The following is a 20023-nucleotide window of genomic DNA, read 5'->3' as shown; positions in this document are numbered from 1 at the left end:
TTGAGGAGCTACATGGACGTCACAGGTAGTCAAACAAATGAACTGACAGATGTAAGCTCCCTACCTTCCTCCAAGTCATTCCTCAGAGAAGCCTCCAGCAGGGCAACACTGGCTTCAAAAGACACTTTCTTCCGGTTAACAGCATTTCTCTTCTTTTCATGCTTCCGCTTCTTGTGCTGCATCTCCTTCTCGTACTGTGCCCATTTTTTCAGCTGCTGAGCCCTCCGCTTCTGGGCCGCCCGCAGCCTCTCCAGCGTGGGCACCTTGTCCAGCAGCTGCAGTTCTGTCAGGAGGTCCACGTGGGCATCCATCGCTTCTGCTGGGAAAGAGGGGCCAGAGGACGTCCCAGCTGGAAATGGTGTCCTACCACAGGTCCTCGGGATCGTGGCTGCCTGGTGCTATACCAGCATCCTGGGGCCAATCTGGGAAGGGCCCATCGCAGTCTGATGAGAAGTTGGTGGAAGCCTGAAATGAGAGGTAAGTATGAGGGATCAACTCTCACTGCCCCACGCAGACAAATGATTAAAATCAGCCCACTGGAAAACTCAACAGGCAACACCTACCATCTCAAAAGAAGGTTCATTTAATTGCATTTTCATCACTTGTTTCTTCTCACCGGCCTTTGTGATTCCACCTCTCACCCACTTCAAATACCCAAGCAAAACCCTCTTGACTAAGTAGCAGTTCTAACATACAGTACATTCACGACTGAAGTTCAGGGTAGCCCTCCTTCATGAGCAGAACAAAGCTTAAGTGAACTAACAAGAAGTTCTTCCATAGCATTTCACAGACATCATTCCCTAGACAACTCTGGAGAGACACATCCCCAGGCAGGTTTCTATCTGCCACAAGCATAGCTTGTACCCCATTGGCCCCTTCTTACTCCAGTCTTAACCAAGGGCAGACAGATAGGATGTGGCTCCCGGGGAGGTATTACCTACACTTTAACTACCTCAGCTACTTAAAAACACGGGGTTTGGTGTTCATCGTTTTTCCCAGACATTTTCTCCACGACACCGTAGCCCATTCTAGTTCTGCTGTACAGCCTCCATGCTCACAGCAATGAGCACAGTTATAGTGCAGACCTGGACTCATGGTGCAACCACAACACCAGAGATCACTTAGCAGCAGCACCACAGAGCAGTGAGCTAGGAGGCCCACGGGCAGCCACCATCATCTGCTCCACAGCAGAAAGAAGCATGCCCCAGATTTATGGGTCAGCCCCACAGGGAAAGATGCACAAGAAATAAAGTCAGTGCCACAAGTGAACTGAACAAATCCATTCCAAGTAGACCCACTGAACGCGTACCACACCAAATCGAAGCAAGCTACAAATAACCACATACAATATCAGAGCTCCGAGGAGCTGCTGGGAGATGTCCAAACCATGCAGTACATCCACTGCATCTCAGTAAATGGCACAAGGCAGAGACATCCAGTCCTTTCAAATATTGCCACAGACTTTCCACCGGGGTCTGACCTCACCTATAAATACCTCGTTTCTGACAGCGAGGCATACCACTTCCTCTATGAGATAATTGGTTTGAAAACTGAAAACAAACAAACTCAGCCAGAGCACACAGGCAGGTCACTTCATCCAGCAAAGGGCCAAGAGAAGGCCAAGGGCAGCTTCACTAGTCCCCACAAACCTTATTTTGACAGTTTTGGAATAGACGTGAACAAAAATAAAACTGTTTATGTCCCATGAGAACTCAAGATTGCAAAAGTAAATTAACAATAATAATAGCTATAATAATGTTTCAGTTCCATGCAGGTACAAACCCAAAACCTTGTGAAGTTTATCATAAGAGAGATCCCACCAAGCAATCCAACGACTTGCCCCAAATGCCCTCCAGCAGCAGCACCACATAGTGGGCATCAACAGCCCTCTTCCCAAAACCCCTTTATTTGGAGACCGACACCCATCCCAAGCACAGCATTTTGCTGGGAAGCTCTTCCCACTTCCAATGAACCCAGCTCTGGCCCACGTGGGCGTTCCTGCAGGTATCTTTTCTGGCGATCTCCACTGCAGTAACACGGGCTGCAGATCTGAAGCGCGCTGACAATACCTCGAGTGGCAGAGATAAGGGCAGGAAATGCCTCTCAGCGTAGCGCATCGGCACTCCCACTCAGCGCCTTTCCCAGCCCACTTCCACCATTGTTTGCTGAAAGATGAATAAATACATCTCAAGAGATGTGAAGTAGAAATGATGGCCTAGTTCTGTAGGTTTTTGGAAGCATGTAAACTATGCCTGTGTTTCTCTGACTACCTAAGACAAGTTGGAAGCTTTCCTTGTGGACCGAATTTGAGAGGTGCAGCAAGACACCAAGTTACAAAGCAAGGAGAAGCATACCTTGCTTTGCTTACCCACATTTCAGCTTTCCTGCTTTCACAACAGCAAAAACAGGGAGAGATGAGCTGCCCACAGAGGGGAATGAACAAAATGGCAAAAGGGGGATGAACACCAGGAGGTACCTGCTGCTCCCATCAAGGCCACTTCAACACCAAGAACCAGCCGGTCCTCCAACCACCCAGCCAACCTCTAGAGGAGCACAGAGGTTCCCAGGGAGGGATACACAGCTTGGCTCCCAGATTTTGGCACAGGGCATCAAGCATCCTCCACAGACAGAATCATAGAATCCTTAGAGTTGGAAGGGAATTTTAAAGCTCATTTGGTCCAACTTCCCTGCAATGAACAGGGACACCGCAGCCAGAAAGGTTGCTCAGAGCCTGGTCCATCCTGGTCTTGGGTGTCTCCAGGGATGGGGTATCCACCTTCTGCTGGGCAACCTGTGCCAGTGCCTCACCACCTTCACCATAGAAGACATTTTCCTTATATCCAACCTAAATCTCCCCTCTTTAAGTCTGAAAAATCCAAAAAGCCTCACAAACACCTCAGCTCCATCACTGGTTTCCAGTGACCTGGTTTCCTTGCTGTGCCAAAAAAGTGGTATGCTGACATCTCATCACACACGCAGCACAGTCTAATTACAGCAAAGTTACAGGCCCAACCATTTGTTTACCTGCAAAGCGACACAGAAGCTGGCTGTGTGGGTGGCTGCGGTTTTCGAGGCAGTGCATTTTGGTTTCTGTTTTATTTAAAGAAAGGGGGGAAAAAAAGAAAAAGAAAAAAAAAGAGAGCACTTTGTTGCACGCTGTTTCCATGAGCTCAGCAGCTCGGAGCCGAGCACATCCTGCGAGACGTGGGGCATCAAGGGGAGCCGTGCCAGGAGCAGCGTGAGACACACACTGTTAGACTGCAGCCACAGGAAGGACCTGCTCCAGCAGTGTCAGAAAGTGGTGCCTGCAATGGCATGCAAACACAGGCAAACCCAACCTACCAAAAAAAAAAAAAAAAAAAGTTTGTGCTTCCTGTACAGTGAGGCTCACTTGCATACAAGATGCATCTCACTAAGTTCAAGAGGACTATTTTAGGCATTGGTTTCATTCGCATTACAAAAGACACTGATATTCCCTTGAAGAGAGCTTGTAAGGAAGAAGGGGACTGGTGTTTTACATGGACAGACTGTGAAAGAACAGGGGGAATGGCTTTAAACCAGAAGTGGGGAGATTTAAGTTAGATGTTAGGAAGAAATTCTTCACTCAGAGGCCTCAGCCCTGCTGCCCAGAACTGTGGGTGCCCCATCCCTGGAGGTGCCCGAGGCCATGGCTGGGCCCTGGGCAGCCTGGGGGGGCAAACCAGTAACTGTAGGGAGTGGTACTGGATGATTTAAGGTCCCTTTTAGCCCAACCATTCTATGATTCTGTCACTCTGATTTCAGCTGCCAACTCTGTGCACTGCACCCTCAACTTGCCTTCACCTCCTGTATACAAACATTTTCCCACATCAGATACAGTGGCTGCTATTTACACCCTGGAAAGAGATAAACAGAGCACACTTGTTTTCCTGTTCCAGGGCTGCCCCCCAGTCCATCCTACCAAGCATTCAATGTGCAGACATGTGGCTGCAGCGCTGCTGAGGATGAGGCTGGGTCCATGAAAGCAGTCTGTCACCAGCAGTGGGGCAAGGCAGAGCTAAGACCTGCAAATCCCCTGCCACATCTCCTCAAGGAGCTGCTTAAAGCACAGCATGACGCTAGCAGAGTGTACACTCTTGCAAGAGCCCTTCATGTAAGTGTCATCAAGCGACTTAATTTTCATTCCACTTTATTTATTTATTTATTTAAAGAAAAAAAATAAATATAAACACACAAACTCTGGCAGAGCAAACAGACACGAGGCAGTAGTTTGACAGCCAAAGAATTCCTTAAAGGTGAGCACCTTCCAAGCAAAGGCAAAATGTACAAGAGCAGCCTCTGCTGATGTGGAAGTGATCATTCTTTTTCACTGGACTATTTGAGGGAAGACACCTGCAGGAGTGGGCCCAGAACTGGATGAAACATCTGCATTCACAGCATAAAGACAAGTCAGAGGCGTGAAAAGCGACAGAAATAGCTCTCTCCTCCCCACCTCAAGTTAATCTTCTCTCAACTGGAATTGGAAACCAAGCACAAAAGCCTATAGCAGGGACCTGAGCACATAAGCAGCCTGCAGCAGAGGCAGCTGCCCAATTATTTACTTTGTGTGCATCAACTCCTGCAAGGAGCGGAATTTCCCCTTCACCTTCCCAACAGGACTTAGGCTCAGCTGTGCTGTTATAGTGACCAGCCCATCACAACCTCCAGCATCCAGCTATGAGCACCAGTGAAGAACTCACAGGCTCCTTTTCCATGCATCACCCCCAGCACTGTCTCTGCTCATCAATACAAGGTGTATTCTGCATCACGGCTTAGGTGACCGGTAAGGTTGTCTACATGAGCTGGAGAAAGCAGAGCTGTTCTTCATCATTTGCAAACAGCACGCAGAGACAACCAGAGAGATGCCAGAAAGCCACTAAGAGCGCAGGGTGATGGACTGAAGGACCAATGATCAGAAGTTTTTGTTTGTTGTTTCTTTTTTAAATAAGCATAGGATACATCAAAACAAGAGAGTCTCGTTAGGTTGACCAGAGCCCAGAACTGAGGGTTTCTCACTTTATTAGAGCACTGCATGTCTCACCACTCACGTTTTGGGCAAATGGTTCATCAGAGCATCGCCGATAAGGATACCGTGCCAAGAAATACTGCCCAAACCACTGCAATCTCACATACCTGTAGCAGGGAACTCAGCTGCTGGGTCTGCCCAATGACAGAGGACAGAAGTCCTGACATCAGAGGCCAGGCACTGGGAGTTCAAATCGCCTACAGCTAGCACAGAGATGCAAGGCACCTCCAAGGAATCCCGGCCCCAAATGCTTGCTTCCCCCTGCAATGCCACAAGAAAGTCATATTTCCTACAAACCACAGGGGAGAAGGATGCCGGAAAGCCTGTGGTGAAAGGCTGCAATGCAGCTTCCCAGCCTCACACGGGTTTGCTATTTGCAACTGAAATGTGCAATTCTCCAATATCACACCTCACCAGGCAGCCTGCACCCTCACCCTGGCTGGATCTCCACGCAGCGACGTTTTGGATGCCCCATCCCTGGAGGTGCTCAAGGCCAGGCAGGAATGGGGCTTTGATTAACTCAATCTGATTATGGCTTCTGATAGCTAGTTCTTCTCACAGGCATCAGACAACTCCTCTCGCACCCTGCTGCGAGCCCCACAGCACCTGCAGGGTAACCACACAGAGCACTGAGAATTGTGAAAATCACTGCTACATGACTTCATTTCACTGCTATCTCAGAAGCAAACTGCTCCCTTCCTCACTCAGCATCTACAGCGTTTTAAGCAGCGCACATCTAGTGTGAGCAAATGAAAGGAAAATCAAAGCAGTGAGAAATGCTATTTGAAAGACATAAAAAGATTTCAGCCAAGAGCCCTCAGGGGACACAGCTCCTCCAGGCTGCTCCAAAGCCCCAGTGAGGAAGAGAGGGAATCTCTCTGGGTGAGAGATCTGATGAGAAATGGGGAGTTTCAGGAGAGATTCCGGGCTTTCCCACAGGTTCCTTGTATGCAAAGTGAGTAACTTAATCTGTGCCCCAATTACCTCCTTGAAGCTCAGATACTATTCTACCTGTTTGCAACAAGGGAAGTTCCACTGCTGCTCAATGCAGAGGTGAATTTGGCAGTGAAGGTGAATCAACGTAAGCTATAATTCCTCACTGAACAGGAAGCTCGAAGCATAAAACTCAATTCTTCCTTGGAGCATTAAAAATGTTTGCCTCAGGAGGCTTTATCGCTGGTTCCAGATAATCTCCCCCTCCTCAGCACGTTCCTTCCGAGCAGTGGGAATGAAATCCGAGTAAGGAGGAAAAGAGAGAAACAGCAAGTCCAAAGATCTCCTTTGGAGCTGATGCTGGTAACAGAAAAGTGTAAGCTCCTCACTTCTTCTCCTCCCAACTGTTCCACCCCTAATAACGCTGGCACTTGTTTGAGGAAAGTCCCCTCAATATTTTCACCACATTATTCCTGCGAGTACCCAACCCAGCATAATATACATTCTTTTTTCCCAGCAGCGTTTCAATGCGGGCTTATTTTCTGTGCTTCCTTCAGAAAGGCCCTCTGTGCCAAGCAGCCCTCCCCTGCCCGAGGCTGCATGGGGACACGCTGCTCCTCAGCAGCAAGTGAAACAAGCCTCCCCGGTCCCCAGATGTACACGTGGTGGCCACTAAGCTCCTATAGGAAGCCAGAGCTGCTCTGCAGAGCTTCTCCGTCTGGTCCATGCAGTGCTCCCAAGGCTGCAGCTGGAGCAGCTCCCACCGGCCCTGCAGTACGAAATCCCAGTTGTGCCTTTTGCTCTCAGGTCACTCCAGGCTCCAGCCACCAGCTTGGAGCAGGGACAGGGACACGTCAACCAGCTGGAACACGAAGAACTGAGCCAGGAGTTGGAAACCAGTTCAAATGAGAACTAAGTCCAAGGGCTTGGTTTCAAAGCACACACTGAACAAGCCTTGTGTAATAGAGAAAACTGTTCAATAGCCTGCAAATCTTCAGGGACCACGCACTAATTGCATCAATTTGTCTTCTCCTCGATTAGGGCTGTGTGCTTTGAGCCACGAGCAAAGCCCCTCTGCCCGCAGCCGGGCCAGGGCAGCACGTCACAGCCCCAGAGGACACGATGCTCAGAGACAACGAAATTGTATTCCTTCGGGAATTCATTACACACACCGCTCCCCTTTGCTCTCCCAAAGAAGAGTATCTGCTAACAAAATTTATCTCCAGCATCAGAGGAGCAGCGGGATCCCTGCCCCCAGGCAGAGAAAAGATCAGAGCGGGACTTCTGTGTGCAAACACAAACCCAATCCCAGCTGCCCTCGCATGAGGCAGACCCAGCCCTGAGCCAGGCAGCTGGCAGGGAAGGAAAAGCACGCAGCAGGGCTGATTACACAGAACAGAAATTAACTGGGGGCATAAGTCTCCCATTCGGCTCTCCATTTATTTTTCCACAGCTCATGATATGCGTGCGGGTCGAAACGTGGGGAGCAGCCCAGCCCATCTGTGGCAGCGGTATCACCGCCTCCCATTTGTTTTCCTGGAAAAGCTTCCGCTTCGTACCAGCCCTGCAACTGGAGGATGCACGCAGATCTGCACATCCAGATCCTCCTCGCCGACATCACATGCTACAAACTTGGATTATTTCGAGCCTGAAAACAGCAAGTGCCCACAAATCAGGCTTCAGAGTAAGATGTGGATTAAAAAAAAAATAAGGCTAATTTCCATCAGGACCTCAAAAGCGCCACTGCAGAAGCCCACACCCTTCCTGTAAGATACGGAGTGTTGTTTGCCTGCATGCTGCACTTTTTGACCAAAGTCCTTTTATTGTTTAAAGCCACTCGCACACATTTTGGCACATGGAAAAAAAAAAAAAAAACAAAAAAAAACAGAGGGAACTGCCCTTCTGGGGCACAGCACCGGGTCAGATAAGGGAATGGATTTTCCATTTGCGGCTCCTCTCTGCCCACAGCCACACGGCCCTGGGAGTTTTCAGAAAGAGGCAAGTGCTCTCTGCACATCAGCATGCCCAGCTGCAGGATGGATGGCACAGACAATGACAGCAGCACACCATGGGAACAAAGCAGTGCTGGGGTGATGCAGTGCTTCCAGCTGCTCTGTGATTGGCATGGATGTGACTGATGGGAGCTGAAGGTGCCTGTTACAGATCTACCAGGAGGACTATTGATTCTGTGGGAGACACAGGAGAAGATGCTCTTCCCCACAATCTGATTCATTCCTTTTAAAGAGCACTAGCATTTAATTACTGTTAACCAAATGCCTTCAGCTCTAATGCTGACTGACATTATTGAGCTCATCTATAACCATTATGATGACCCTCGAGGTCTCAACCACACAACACAGAGGAGCCCATACATCTCTTGTTTGTTGGGGCAGGGCTGTTCTCCATCCACCTGGAGCCTGCAGGTTCTGCCAGAAAAGAGATTTGGGGAAAAAAAATCTATTCACACTACAGTGCACAAAATGTTGTTCCATACAGTTCATGCATCTGAGTTGGTGGCCTACGGCACTGCCCTTATGCCCTAGTGAACTCCACGATGACCTATTTGTTCCATTACTAAGCCACGTGTCCACTGTTCCTCCATGCCAAAAATTTCAGGCCCTTGTCCACCTCTACAACCCAATACCCATGGCACAGTCAGGTTTCACTGCAGTAATGTACAGCAGCTATAGGTATCAGCCCATGCACAACAATGGCAGTGAGGATCAGTACCAGGTGATACTGTCACCACTGGGCAACTGTCCCTTTGAAGCTCATGGGAGTATTTCAGTGCATCTTTCAGAAAGCTGCCCCAAAACACTTCCAGGGGATGAGGGCTCCTTGGCATGCAGACCAGCATCAGCACTGCACGAGAAGCAGGACGCTGCTGGTCTCGGCCAAGGGAAAACATCTCCACTAACAGCCCCACCACTGCCTCCCACCTCGGCTCAGGCCCAGCTCGTTTTGTCTCATCTCAGATGCAAACCATCAGATTTAAACAACATACAGCCTTCTGCAGCGCCAGCATCACCAGCTTCAGTCTTCAATCAAACACCCGCCTTGCTTGCTGCTGCCTTGCTTGCAAGGCAGATTTTATGTTTCTAAAGTACCTTATTTTTAGGCGCAGTTATCAAGCCGTACGTCACCATACATGCCCTACTTTTCATGTTTTCTGCATCTACTCATAGCCACAGTCAGAGATGGCACGTTGGCTTGACCTGTTGCGCTGACAATATGGTTGTTCTTACACAAAGTTTCATCAAATGTTTATCATTTATTACTCTGCAAACATGACTTGGGACACTTTTGATACACTGAGTTGACTGCCATCACTGTACCAAAAATGCCTCATCCTCAGTGGTGTTGCTGTTACTTGGCTTCTGCCACTTCTGTATTTACAAATATTAGGGCTCCCTGCTCACGGGTCCCTCTCCTCATCCATCCATGAGCAGAAGGCTCAATCACAGAATATTCCAAGTTGGAAGGGACCCAGACGGATCATTGAGTCCAACTGCTGGCTCCACAGAGGGCCACCCAAAACCTCAGACTGCATGTCTAAGAGCGTTGTCCAGATGCTTCCTGAACTCCAGCAAGCTCAGTGCCATGACTGTGTTCCTGGAGAGTCTTCTCACATGCTCAATGCATGGCTACGCCCTTATGTCAAACAGACTTCCTAAGGGGAGAAAGACTTTCCCAAAATATTGAGATGGAAGGCCCAGACCTCTGCTGGGAAGAACTGCTGCTCAAGGGAGATTTTCTTCAGTTTCCCAGACACCCACTCTGCCATTTCATCCCTACCTCAATTGAACGCTCTGCTCTTTCAAGCTGTTTTATTTGGATGGCAGAAAAAATCCATCTTCCAATAGGGAAAGTCAAATTCAGGCACAGGATTGTCCTAAAGACTGCAATCTGATCCTGCAGATGGTGGAGATGGTCCTTCTGTATCCCACAGACATCTACAGCATGGCTCCCACCAGCAGCCTCAGTGAATTGAAAAAGTCAACAAGCAAAGCCCATAGTGTACAAAGCCCTTCTTATTTCCACGTACCAGAAGAACATTTACTCAAGACCTCAGTAACAAAAAGCCAAGCCCAGTACAAATCTCAGCTTAGTACTAGATAGAGAAAACGATGGTGGCTTCTCAGGCAATATGGGGCACAAATCATCCTTTGTGCTTCTCCTCTGACAGCTATTTGACCTCTGAACTACTCAGCCAGGAGGTCCACACAGTTCACACCTGTGTGATGCTGCCAGCATCCCCTATTGCTATGTGGAACTGCTTGGGGTTTCCCCATACAGACCATTAGAGGTGCCATCACTACACCACAGTATCACACGTGCCATCTGCAACAAAGGGAAGGCAACTAGCATGGATGAGCAGAGCTGTGCACCTCCAGCCTCCCCCCCGGCTGACCTCTCTCTCCTCTTCAGAAATGATGGACTTTCCAGCTCAAGGGCAAAGTGCTGTGATGCAGGGTGCTGAACAGCCCCTCACCTGCAGCACAGCGCTAAGAGCTAACGAGCAAACTCTCAAGGGAGATCTCTTGGCAACACAGGGTGAGAGAAAAGGAGGGGAAAATTGCTGCCAGCTTGTTTGTGTGCACTTAGGGTGGCATTTCCAACCCTATAATTGTTGCATAATGAATTTAGCAATGGAGTTCAAGAGCTATGATTCATCCAGGCCAAAAAAACATGAGTCAGCCCCCAAAGAATCATGAGATGTTAAAATTATATACATTTAACTTGAGCTTGACAAATCCAAAAGAGCAGCGTAACAGCAGAGCGTCTCAGCACAACTCAAAACACCATGCAAAGATCCCCACTCCTCCCAGCCAACACGAGCTGAGCACAGCAAGCAGGTCTGGCATTGCTAATAATTTACACCCAGCCCCAGCGTGCAGCTCAGGTTATCGGCTGGATATGGGCACCTGACACTGTGTGAGCTGTGCTGCACAGAGGGAGCGCAGATCTCTGCAGGGGGCAGCAAGAAAGAGGGCAGATTTATTAGGGAAAAGGATGCCTATGTTAGAGAGGCAATGAAGGGAACACCTCAAGAACAATAAGGTATTTTCCATTGATTGCTTAAAGCATGTCCTCTATTATGTGCTTACAAAACTTTCATATATATGGAAAGAAAAGTCCTTCTGAAATGAGATAGGGTGCAAAGTCAAAGCAGAACAACTATTCTGGGTTACCTCCCCAGGTGGCTCCTTACTCTAGAGTGACACTGCCTTTTTCTAGTTTAATTCACTTTAAAAATAGATTAGGCCAATGGTTCCGATCTGCAAAGCCATGGTAGCCAGCCCACCACTTTTAGAGCATCCTTAATTAGAGCCTGGATACGGGGACATGGGGGGCTCCAGGATGCAGATCTGATGACCCAAATTTGGGAACATTAACTTAGAGCAGAAAAGAAAGCAGGAGGGTCTGCACAGAGACAGGAGCTGCTGTACCATGGCCGCCCCTATAAGGGACATCCTTCAGCTTCTCCTCCCGCTGTACAACAGAACAGCCCATGCTACACGCTGCCAGCTCCAAACCAAACAGCGCTGTAAGAAACCCACAATCCGTGCTTTGCATGGAAGCAAAACCACCTTATAAAGCCATTTCTGTTTCAGGTTCATTGGAGTTTACCACTTATCAAAGTTCTGTTTAGCCTCATTAATCACAGCCTATCAAGCTCTTTCAAATGCAAACAGAAAAGAGTACCCAACAAGCACACTTCGTGTTTCAGCCCTCTTCCACTGAATTACAGAAAGACATGGAGCTGGAATGCCCACCCGCTTGCCTCCTGCTTTGCAACCCCTTCCCATGGGATTCCATCAGCTGACTATTCTGGAAAAAAAACACATTATCTCTTCCTCTCCAGCTAGCAGTATTCCATGGCAGCACCAGCATGCTGTGTGGGAGGAAAGGCAAGGAAAGGCTGGGGCACCACTCCTGGCTGCAGGATTCAGGGCAGTCTCTGTGAGCAGGGGTGGCCACAGAATCTTTGTCAGAGGCCGTGAACTTGTTAGCCAGGCCTCTAGAGCAAGCAACCCTGCAGCTCACCTAATCACATCAACTGATATACGTGTTTGCTTTGTATGGGTATCGAGGCTCAGCGTTCCTGGAGCTATTCGTTCTTCTAGGCGTCTACGTGGCTCTGCTAGCCACTGTATTTACACATTGCTGTGAAATTTGCAAGAAGGTCCAGCAGGAAGAAATGCATCACCCCAAGAAGCAGGACGTGCCCCAGCAAGGAGGACTACCAAGGGCTCCCAATGAGCTCAGGCTGACACTATGCCTGACACTGAGCAGCCAAGCAAGACCCAACACAGGAGCAGATATCAGGCTGCTCACCTTCACCCCAGCCATAAAAGCCCCAGCATCACCTTAAAAATAATACAAAATTATATCTACAATTATTTGCATATATTTATTATCAGGCTTCATATTTATTTTTATATATGCTATACTAGTTATATGTTTGCATAGATACATAGATTATATCCACATAGATAGCTATAGAGATAGATATCCAAGTAGATACAGATCTCCCTCTCTATACACACGCATACATATATACACACACATATATACACACATAAAGCAAACACTACGTTGGAGAGCAAGCAGCAGCAGCGTGCAAAGCAGCAAACCCCAAGCAGGGCAGTGAACCAGCATGGATGCGCAGCAGCCGGCAGAAGGGCGCTGTCGAGATGAATGAGATAGGAGCACGTGGAGAGGAGATGAGGAGACTATAGATTAACAGAAGAAGACAGATTTCTAGTAAGATTGCGATAAGCCTCTTTAAACATCCCTGAAGGAAGAGCCAGCTGGCAGGGCTGCCCACAGAGGTGCTGTAACTCAAGCAGCAGCGCACAGCGAGCGGCTGACCCCGCTCACACGTCCCTGCTCACACCTGCAGCTCTTGGGGCAACGCAGTGCTCCTGAACCCTGCCATGCTCAGCACAGGGTCACATCCTCCCACTGCACAACATCACCTGGAGGAGGAGGAGAGGCAGAGGAAGGCACTGGGATTGTAGCACTTCCAGCTCATACCCTCATCTACAGCTCACCAAAAGAGTTGCCAGCGCTCCATTTTCAGTGCCATAACAAAAATCAGGGGAATTGAAAGCAGCAAGAGCAGCTGGGGCAGGAGAAGGCTTCTACATGAAGAACGCAGGGAACTGGTTTGATAGCAGGCAAGATCTGCTCCTTAGGGCAATGAGCCAGGATATGATTGCCCACTGCATCGCCTCTGAGCGGTTTCAAAGGACACAGCCAGCCTTCCCCTCCTGCAATGGGCCACCCCAAGCACAGCACTGACAGCACAGGATCTGCCACAGGGAGAGGGCAATTCACTGCCCACAGAAAGGCTGACCTCTCTCCAGCCAAGGAAACGAACCTTGTGCAGATGTAGACCCTCCATCTCCTACCTTCATTTATAACCACTGAACACATGACGGCTTCCAAACTTGAGCCACATGCAGATAGAAGCAAAGGAGACTCACACCCAGTATCAGGTTAAGGAAGGTCACAGCTAAACTCCCCTTCGCCTCAAGAGGAGAGGAGACATTTTTAAAGATGGAGATAAGAAGGGAAGGACATCTCAGAGACCTTTCAGACAAATTCTGCTCTTTCACTCATTTACATAAGATAAAAACGTGACATCCCTCCATCCACAAAGGCTCCATTATTTGTCAGCCTCAGACTCTGCAACCAGTATTCCAGTAAACACCGGTTGATGTTTTTCTTCTTACTGGATGAAATGTGCCTGGAGGCAACAGGCATTTATAAATTATTAAACCCAGGGAAAATGAGGTCCCAACAAAGTAGCTGCAGAAGCAATGCGGGGGCACAGGGAGCCGGTACCATTGGTACCAGCACACTCACACAGGGCTGCTTTCCAGCTCAGAGGACCCAACAAGACGACATTGTTAGCAGTGGGCAGGCCGGGCACATGCCCCTGATGTCAGAAAGCAGCAGCAGTATCTCAGGGTTTCATCGCATCCAGCACAGATATCTAAAGTTCAACATTTCAAACCTCGGTTCGGTTATGAAATAATCATATGCGTCTTCCAGGCAGAAGGAATATACGCTTTTCAACCCCACCAGAGATCTCAGAACACAAAGCAAAACCCATCAAAATAACTGAGGAAAAGGATTTACAGCCTCACACACAGTTTTGGTTCCAACTCTTAGCACAGAGATTAAGCAAGGGCAGCACAAATGCAAAGAAGCTCTTCACATTCAGGTTCAGCACAATGAACATAGCATCAGCCCCTCCAGACAGCTTAGTTCGGAGCGAGGGCCTCGTTCTGCTCTGCCTGCAAGGAGCACCAGGGCAACGCAGGTCAAGGTGAGCACGAGGGCAGCCCACCGAGCTGCTGCTCACCGCGCTGCTCTCAGGGTGTTTCTCAGGGAGCACAGGAGGCCCCAATGCAGACTGCTGTTCCCCAGCTTTGTGCTCCCCTCAGCAACGCCGTACCTAGAAACATCTTCGTCCTCAAGCAGAATCACCCTGGTGCAAAAGAGATTTTTCCACAATCATTAAGCAGAGAGCTGAGCGAGAACTGGTTCTCTTGTCAGAGTCACCCCAAGCACATCACACCCGGATGCGGGTGCGGAGGGGCCGATGCTCACAGCTGCCGGAGCCCCGCAGGACTCACACCGACAGCCACAGCCAGCACCCCGGTGCCGTTCCAGCAATTACGGCTGTTTATATTTACACTGCCTCAAGAACATCGCATCCACACCTGAATTATGCCAAAGGGGAGAGAATTTCCAAAGCAACGAGCAAAACCCAATAGCAAACCAAAGCAAGGCGTACCTCCTCAGCCCCTCGGGTTCCGCACGACGACCCCCGGTACGAAGGCACGCTAGACAGCGAAGCAGGTCCCCCTTGGGAGCAAACTGCCTTAAAGAGGTAATTACGCCTTCACCATCAGCCGCGTCCAAGATAAGGTCGGACAAATTCACCGAGGAATTACCGGAGCTCCCGAGGCGAGCGGCACGGCGCCGCTCCAGCGCCCGCTCGGCCAGCCGACTTCCCCCAACTCCGCGCCGTGATTGCGGCCACCGCTCCCGGAGCCCCGGAGCCGCTGGGACCCCTCGGCCCTGCCCCGCCCGCACCTCCCCGAACGCGCTCCGCAGGGGCAGCCCCTCTCCAGGCGGGGGTCCGAGGGGCACCCGGCACAGAGCCCTCCGCAGCGCTCCTCCCCCAGCTCCGCTCCGCTCCGCACTCACCCGCGGCGGCTCCCGAGGCCCAGCGCCGCGCTCCGAGCTCTCCGCCGCTCCGCCGCTCCGGCTCCGCCCCGAGGTGGGGCCGCGCCGCGGGGGCGGGGCGGGGATGGGGGGAGCCGGGGGGGAGCCGGGGGGAGCGGGGCGAGCAGCGCCGCCCGCCCCTGGGCCGGACCTTCCCGGCAGGTGCGGGGCTGTCCCGCTCCGCCCCGCAGCGTTCCGGGGAGATGCGGTGCGTGGGGCCGGTGGGTGATACATTGTAGTTGCCTGGGGGTTTTTTAAGGGTCTTCGGGTTTTGCTAGGAGAACGCAGCCGTCCCTCCGTCTTCCTGAGTCTGCCGAAAGCGGCTGGAGATAAGGGGAAACCCCGGCTGCTGGAGTTTGAAGGGCCGCGGAGGATATCCGGGTTAGCAGCCGCTTCGCCCCTTTTTGGTCAGCAGAAGCAGCCGAGCGTGGCAGCGGTTCCTGTTTGTCACAGCGATGCAGGAGACAGCGGTATTTTTAAGGGGAAACTCCAATGCAGCGTTCACATCGAGCTTGTAAGCTCTGAAACTGACTGATGCTGGGCACAAACACGGCTCCTTTCCCAGACAAAGTGAGGCGGGTCAGAGCCTTTGCTGGTGCCCTGGGAGTGCAGCCAGCAAGCACCGTGCTGCCCAGTTCACCCTGCGGGGCTGATGCTTCATGCTTCCGTCAGATCCAGCCCCGGTGCCTTCTGCAGGGCAAAATGGGTTTCGGTAGGCTTGCAGGATTAATCACCATCGGCCCCATTTCCTTCTGGGAAGCAGCCTCTGCACGGCTGCAGATGACAGAGAGGCAGGAGATGGCTCTGATCAGCGAGCTGTGGGTGTGTTACAAGGGCCTAGTGCAACAAACAGCCTCGGATTGGGATGTGGGTCACTCTTTTGAACTGGACAATGAGGGTTGAGTGCTTACGGGTAATGAATTGGTGTCTCTGCAGCTGTACCGGGGTGTGGAGAAGCATCCAGAGCATGGAAGTGCTTTAAGGTAGGAGTCCCGTCTGATGGCATCTCACAACTCCCGTACTACAGCCCAGCAGAACTGCATTTCAACAGTCACAGAATCATTAGGACTGGAAAGACCCTGTGATCCCCAAGTCCAACCCCAGCCACCCCACCACGCCCACTGCCCATGGCCCTCAGTGCCACATCTCCATGTTCTTGGACACCTCCAGGGATGGTGACTTTCCCACCACTCTGAGCAGCTGTGCCACTGCATCACTGCTCATTGGGTGAATACATTTTTCCTAATATCCAACCTGTACTTCCCCTGGTGCAACTTAAAGCCATCACCTCTTGTGCGAGTCACCAGTGACACATGGAGAAGTGTCTTAATCATACAAACTCATCCGATGGATGCATTTATAAATGCAAACATCTGGAAAACAAAGCTAACGAGAAGGAATTACAACTATGTCCTCCTCCTAAATGCATCCACAATGGTGCTGCAATGTTCAGGCAGGGTGAAGGTGAGTGGTGGCTCTAGGAGCACTCTGAGATCCCCACTTACCCCAAGGTTCAGGACTGTGGGATGCTCCAACGCCAGCAGCTGAGCCCCGGGCTTCAGGAGAGCTAGGAGGCTCAGGATCACGCTCTGAAACCCATAATTCAGTTTGTTTATTGAAAAATGTGTTGTAAGCACAGCTGCTTTCTGAGGCACGTATGGTAATGATGGGAGAGTCATATAAATAAACTGGCTCCGGGCCAGCGCAGTGAGTCAGTGCGGAGAGATGAAACACATCTGAACAGTTGACGGGACTGAAAACACAAAGATTCATTTTCTGTTCTGCAGTGGGGTCTAAGCATTGCTATCAGGAGGAGAAGGGCAGCACTGTTTCTGCAGGCCCTCGCAGTGCCCGGAGCTGAGAAGGTAGAGCAGCTGCAGGGCTGAGGGAGGATGCTGCTCTGTCCCTACTGCTGGCTGCAGATCAAAGCTCTCCACTCATTTGCCAACGTGAAGATATGGAGATAGAATAGATATGCAGCTGTTTGTTTTTTAATGCCATCCAAACTCCCTGCATCATGTAATCTAATGTTTGCAACCAAAAAAAAAAGAAGAAAATTGCAAAGATTTTGGTTCTTCCTTGAGCCCTTGAGTTTCTTTGCTTGGGTAAGTCCTCCATTCTTTGCTGGAAAGGTCTGAGAAGAGGGCTTTCCTCTCATGCTTTTATGACATGCAGGCTGCTCAGGGAGCAGACCAGGCGCCAGCATCCAACTGAGTCTTTGGGAGAAAAAAAGCTCATCAGAAAGCTGCAGCGCTGCGGCAGCGGGTGGAGGGCAGCGAGCAGAGCCTGCTGCACACACAGGAGGAGCTGCCAGTCCTGTGCTGAGGTCAGAAGTGTAGAAGTGAGGGCATGGTAAAACCCAGCCCAAGCTCCATGTGCATGCAGAGCTGGCATGTTTGTTGTCACTGCATCGCTGTACACTCACACAGGAACAGCTCGTCACAGCAGGGAGCAGCCCCACACCCTGGAATCCACAGTGCACCATCTAAAGGCATTGCCCTGCATTCCCTCTCCCCTTTATTTTATGTTTTCACGACTACAGGTTTAATTTCCTAGCCAAGTTTTTTTTTCACGACCTTCTGAGGTCTCTTGATGTGTTATTCCAGGTTGTGGTCGCTGTCACCGCAATGTGAGGCGGATGGTGAGAGGTCCTGAAAAGGCCTCCAGAAGCCCCACGCAGTTGCTGTCTGTGCTGAAACCCACCCCAGCTGAGCACAAATCTCTGCAATGCTATGGGAAGGCTCGTGGTGTCTTACAGAGAGAGATGTGGAACAGCCAGGGCTTGACTGCAAAAGGAGAATTGGAGGAAGGAAATCAGTAGGAGAGAGGAGGCAGGAGGGCACTGAGGGAAACCTGAAAGTGACAGCAGAAATACTAACTAAGGCAGGGACAGAGGGGCAGGTTGTCTGCCTGCATCCATCTCTCCTTGTTTCTGTAGGCACAAAGATCAGCTCTCTGTAAGTAAAACACTTTGCACCAAGGCAACACTTCGAACATCCAGCATTTCCCCAGAGGAAGGGCTACTGCAGGCACAAAAGCCAGGAAAGGGCCAAGAGTAAACTTCTCCAAAGCAGAGAGCCAGGGCCAGGCTGACCTGTGTGTGTGCAGGAAGATTTCACACCCTGGCAGGAATGAAATAGCAAAGACCCACAGCCTACAGGGTCTGAGGAACAGAGCTGCGTGGAGCAAGCACTGACCTGAGCAGTTCTGGGGGAAGACCAGCTGGACAACACCACAATGATCTCTCTGTTTCCAGCACGGTTCAAGGGCTAAAAAGCTTTTGCATTATAACAGCTTTGCATCTTGTTCCTCTCCTCCAATCCTCAGGCTGCAGTTAATGCCTATTACTTACCTTCTGCACAGCAGGGTGGGAAGATTAATTAGGAAGATTGTCTCAAGGTGCAAACTTTGCATCTGGCTGGAAATTTTGAAGGTTAGAAGGAAGCTGGTTTAACCCGGTGTCTGTGTGCCTGGGAGAAAGGCTTTAAGGTTACATCCAACTTAAAGTCAAGACAAAGGCACGGAACGCTTCTGGTGCTGCACAGCCTCGTGGTGCTAACATTAGAGGCTGTTAGCAGGGAATTTAAGATGACAGTTCCAAAGTATCCTCCTGTTCCAAAGGGGCTTTGAATCAGGAGGAGCCTCTGGGCAGCCCAAGGGTCAATGTGTTTTTAGGGAAGAAAGCTCACATTAGTCAAAGCAAGGTGGTAGATTTACTGAGGGATGGTTCAGCTTTGAGATAAAACAGTTATTTTCAGCTGTGTCCACTCCCTTCTCTCACTGAAGTAAGACATTGTCCCTGATAATGGCCTTGAATTTCTCGGGTTTTGTCCTTGAAGAAATCATTCTGCCCGTAATTCTCTTTGTGGAACAGGGGTGTGCTCACTATGATATTGCCCATAGCTCTGCTTTGATGCATTCCACCCAACTGTCACGTACTGACCTCACTAAGAGTCCTCCCTTCTCCTGCCAGACATCTATTGATCAGCAATTTATTAAACTATCTCTGTGTGCGGCACTTGGACCTCATAATTGTTCTCATCCGCGAGCCTTCTCCCCAGTATAAGCAAATACCGTCTGATAAGCTGTGTACACAGAGTGCACGGTGTTTAGCCATAAAATCCCCAGTGGCACTCAGATATTTGACGAGGCTGGATGTTTAAGGGCGTGCCCGACATTTGTTTAATATACAATAGTTTAATGAATGCCATCTGAACTTGGCCTCGGAACCTCTGGGAAGAGAGAAAAAAAGCAAGCATGTTTCCTGAAGCATAACCTAAGCACTGGCTTTTGGCAGACACGTGCTGTAGACCCTTCGATGGGGCTGCACAGGAGTCCCATCCCTCTGGAGCAGCAGAGCATGGGGAGCAGCCAGGGCTGGAACCGGGCAGCACACGTGGCCATCAGGAAACAGAGATCCCGGCGGGCCATGAAACTTTAATGCTGCTGCTCAGCAGAGCGCACATTTGATAGCTGAAGGCATAAAAGCCTCCCCAGGAGCAGGCGTGTCACAAGTCTTTGTCTGTCTTTTAGGGCCAGATCTGGTTTCTGCAGTTAATGAAAGTCGCCCTATTTGTTCTAGCAGGATTTGAATCAGGGCCCAAGCGTAGGAAGCTACAGCTGGGACAAAACAGGGATCGCATCTTTGGGCTCTGAATGCACATTCCATGTTCAGGAATTCCTTCTCCCTAAGAATGGTGGCCCAGCTACTCAGATGCTCAGGCACAGCAGAGGCAGCAGGAAGCCTGCACGTGGATGGCTGCTGGAACACACACCTCGCTCCTGCCACCAGCTCAGCAT

The 20023-nt window shown here is 50.3% G+C and overlaps 1 protein-coding gene and 1 long non-coding RNA gene across 4 annotated transcripts in view; one reads left to right on the top strand and one right to left on the bottom strand.

Annotated features, from left to right (window-relative positions):
- Positions 1 to 15350, bottom strand: part of PPP1R16B (protein phosphatase 1 regulatory subunit 16B) — a 49312-nt gene extending 33962 nt beyond the window's left edge. Inside the window, exons 1-2 of one of the 3 annotated variants that reach the window (XM_085241349.1) lie at positions 15206 to 15350; positions 65 to 465 (exon numbers count right to left, since the gene is read on the bottom strand). In XM_085241349.1, coding sequence (XP_085097475.1) covers positions 65 to 311 — 247 coding nt within the window. In that variant the 5' untranslated portion in view covers positions 312 to 465; positions 15206 to 15350. Of the gene's footprint in view, positions 1 to 64; positions 466 to 563; positions 1145 to 14789; positions 15184 to 15205 lie in introns of those variants that run through there. The other 2 variants (XM_010722325.4, XM_010722326.4) reach the window with 2 other exon arrangements.
- On the top strand, positions 15326 to 19276 carry LOC146542940 (uncharacterized). The gene is made up of 3 exons (XR_014887699.1): positions 15326 to 15444; positions 16160 to 16206; positions 17011 to 19276. It is a non-coding gene; the product is annotated as an uncharacterized LOC146542940 (long non-coding RNA).
- The last annotated feature ends 747 nt before the right edge of the window (positions 19277 to 20023 follow it).

This window comes from Meleagris gallopavo, chromosome 22 (genome assembly GCF_905368555.1).
Source record: "Meleagris gallopavo chromosome 22, MGAL_WU_HG_1.1, whole genome shotgun sequence".
NCBI classification, from domain to species: Eukaryota; Metazoa; Chordata; class Aves; order Galliformes; family Phasianidae; genus Meleagris; species Meleagris gallopavo.
The sequence above is the reverse complement of the archived record's forward strand: the minus strand, read 5'-3'. Positions and strand labels throughout refer to the sequence as shown.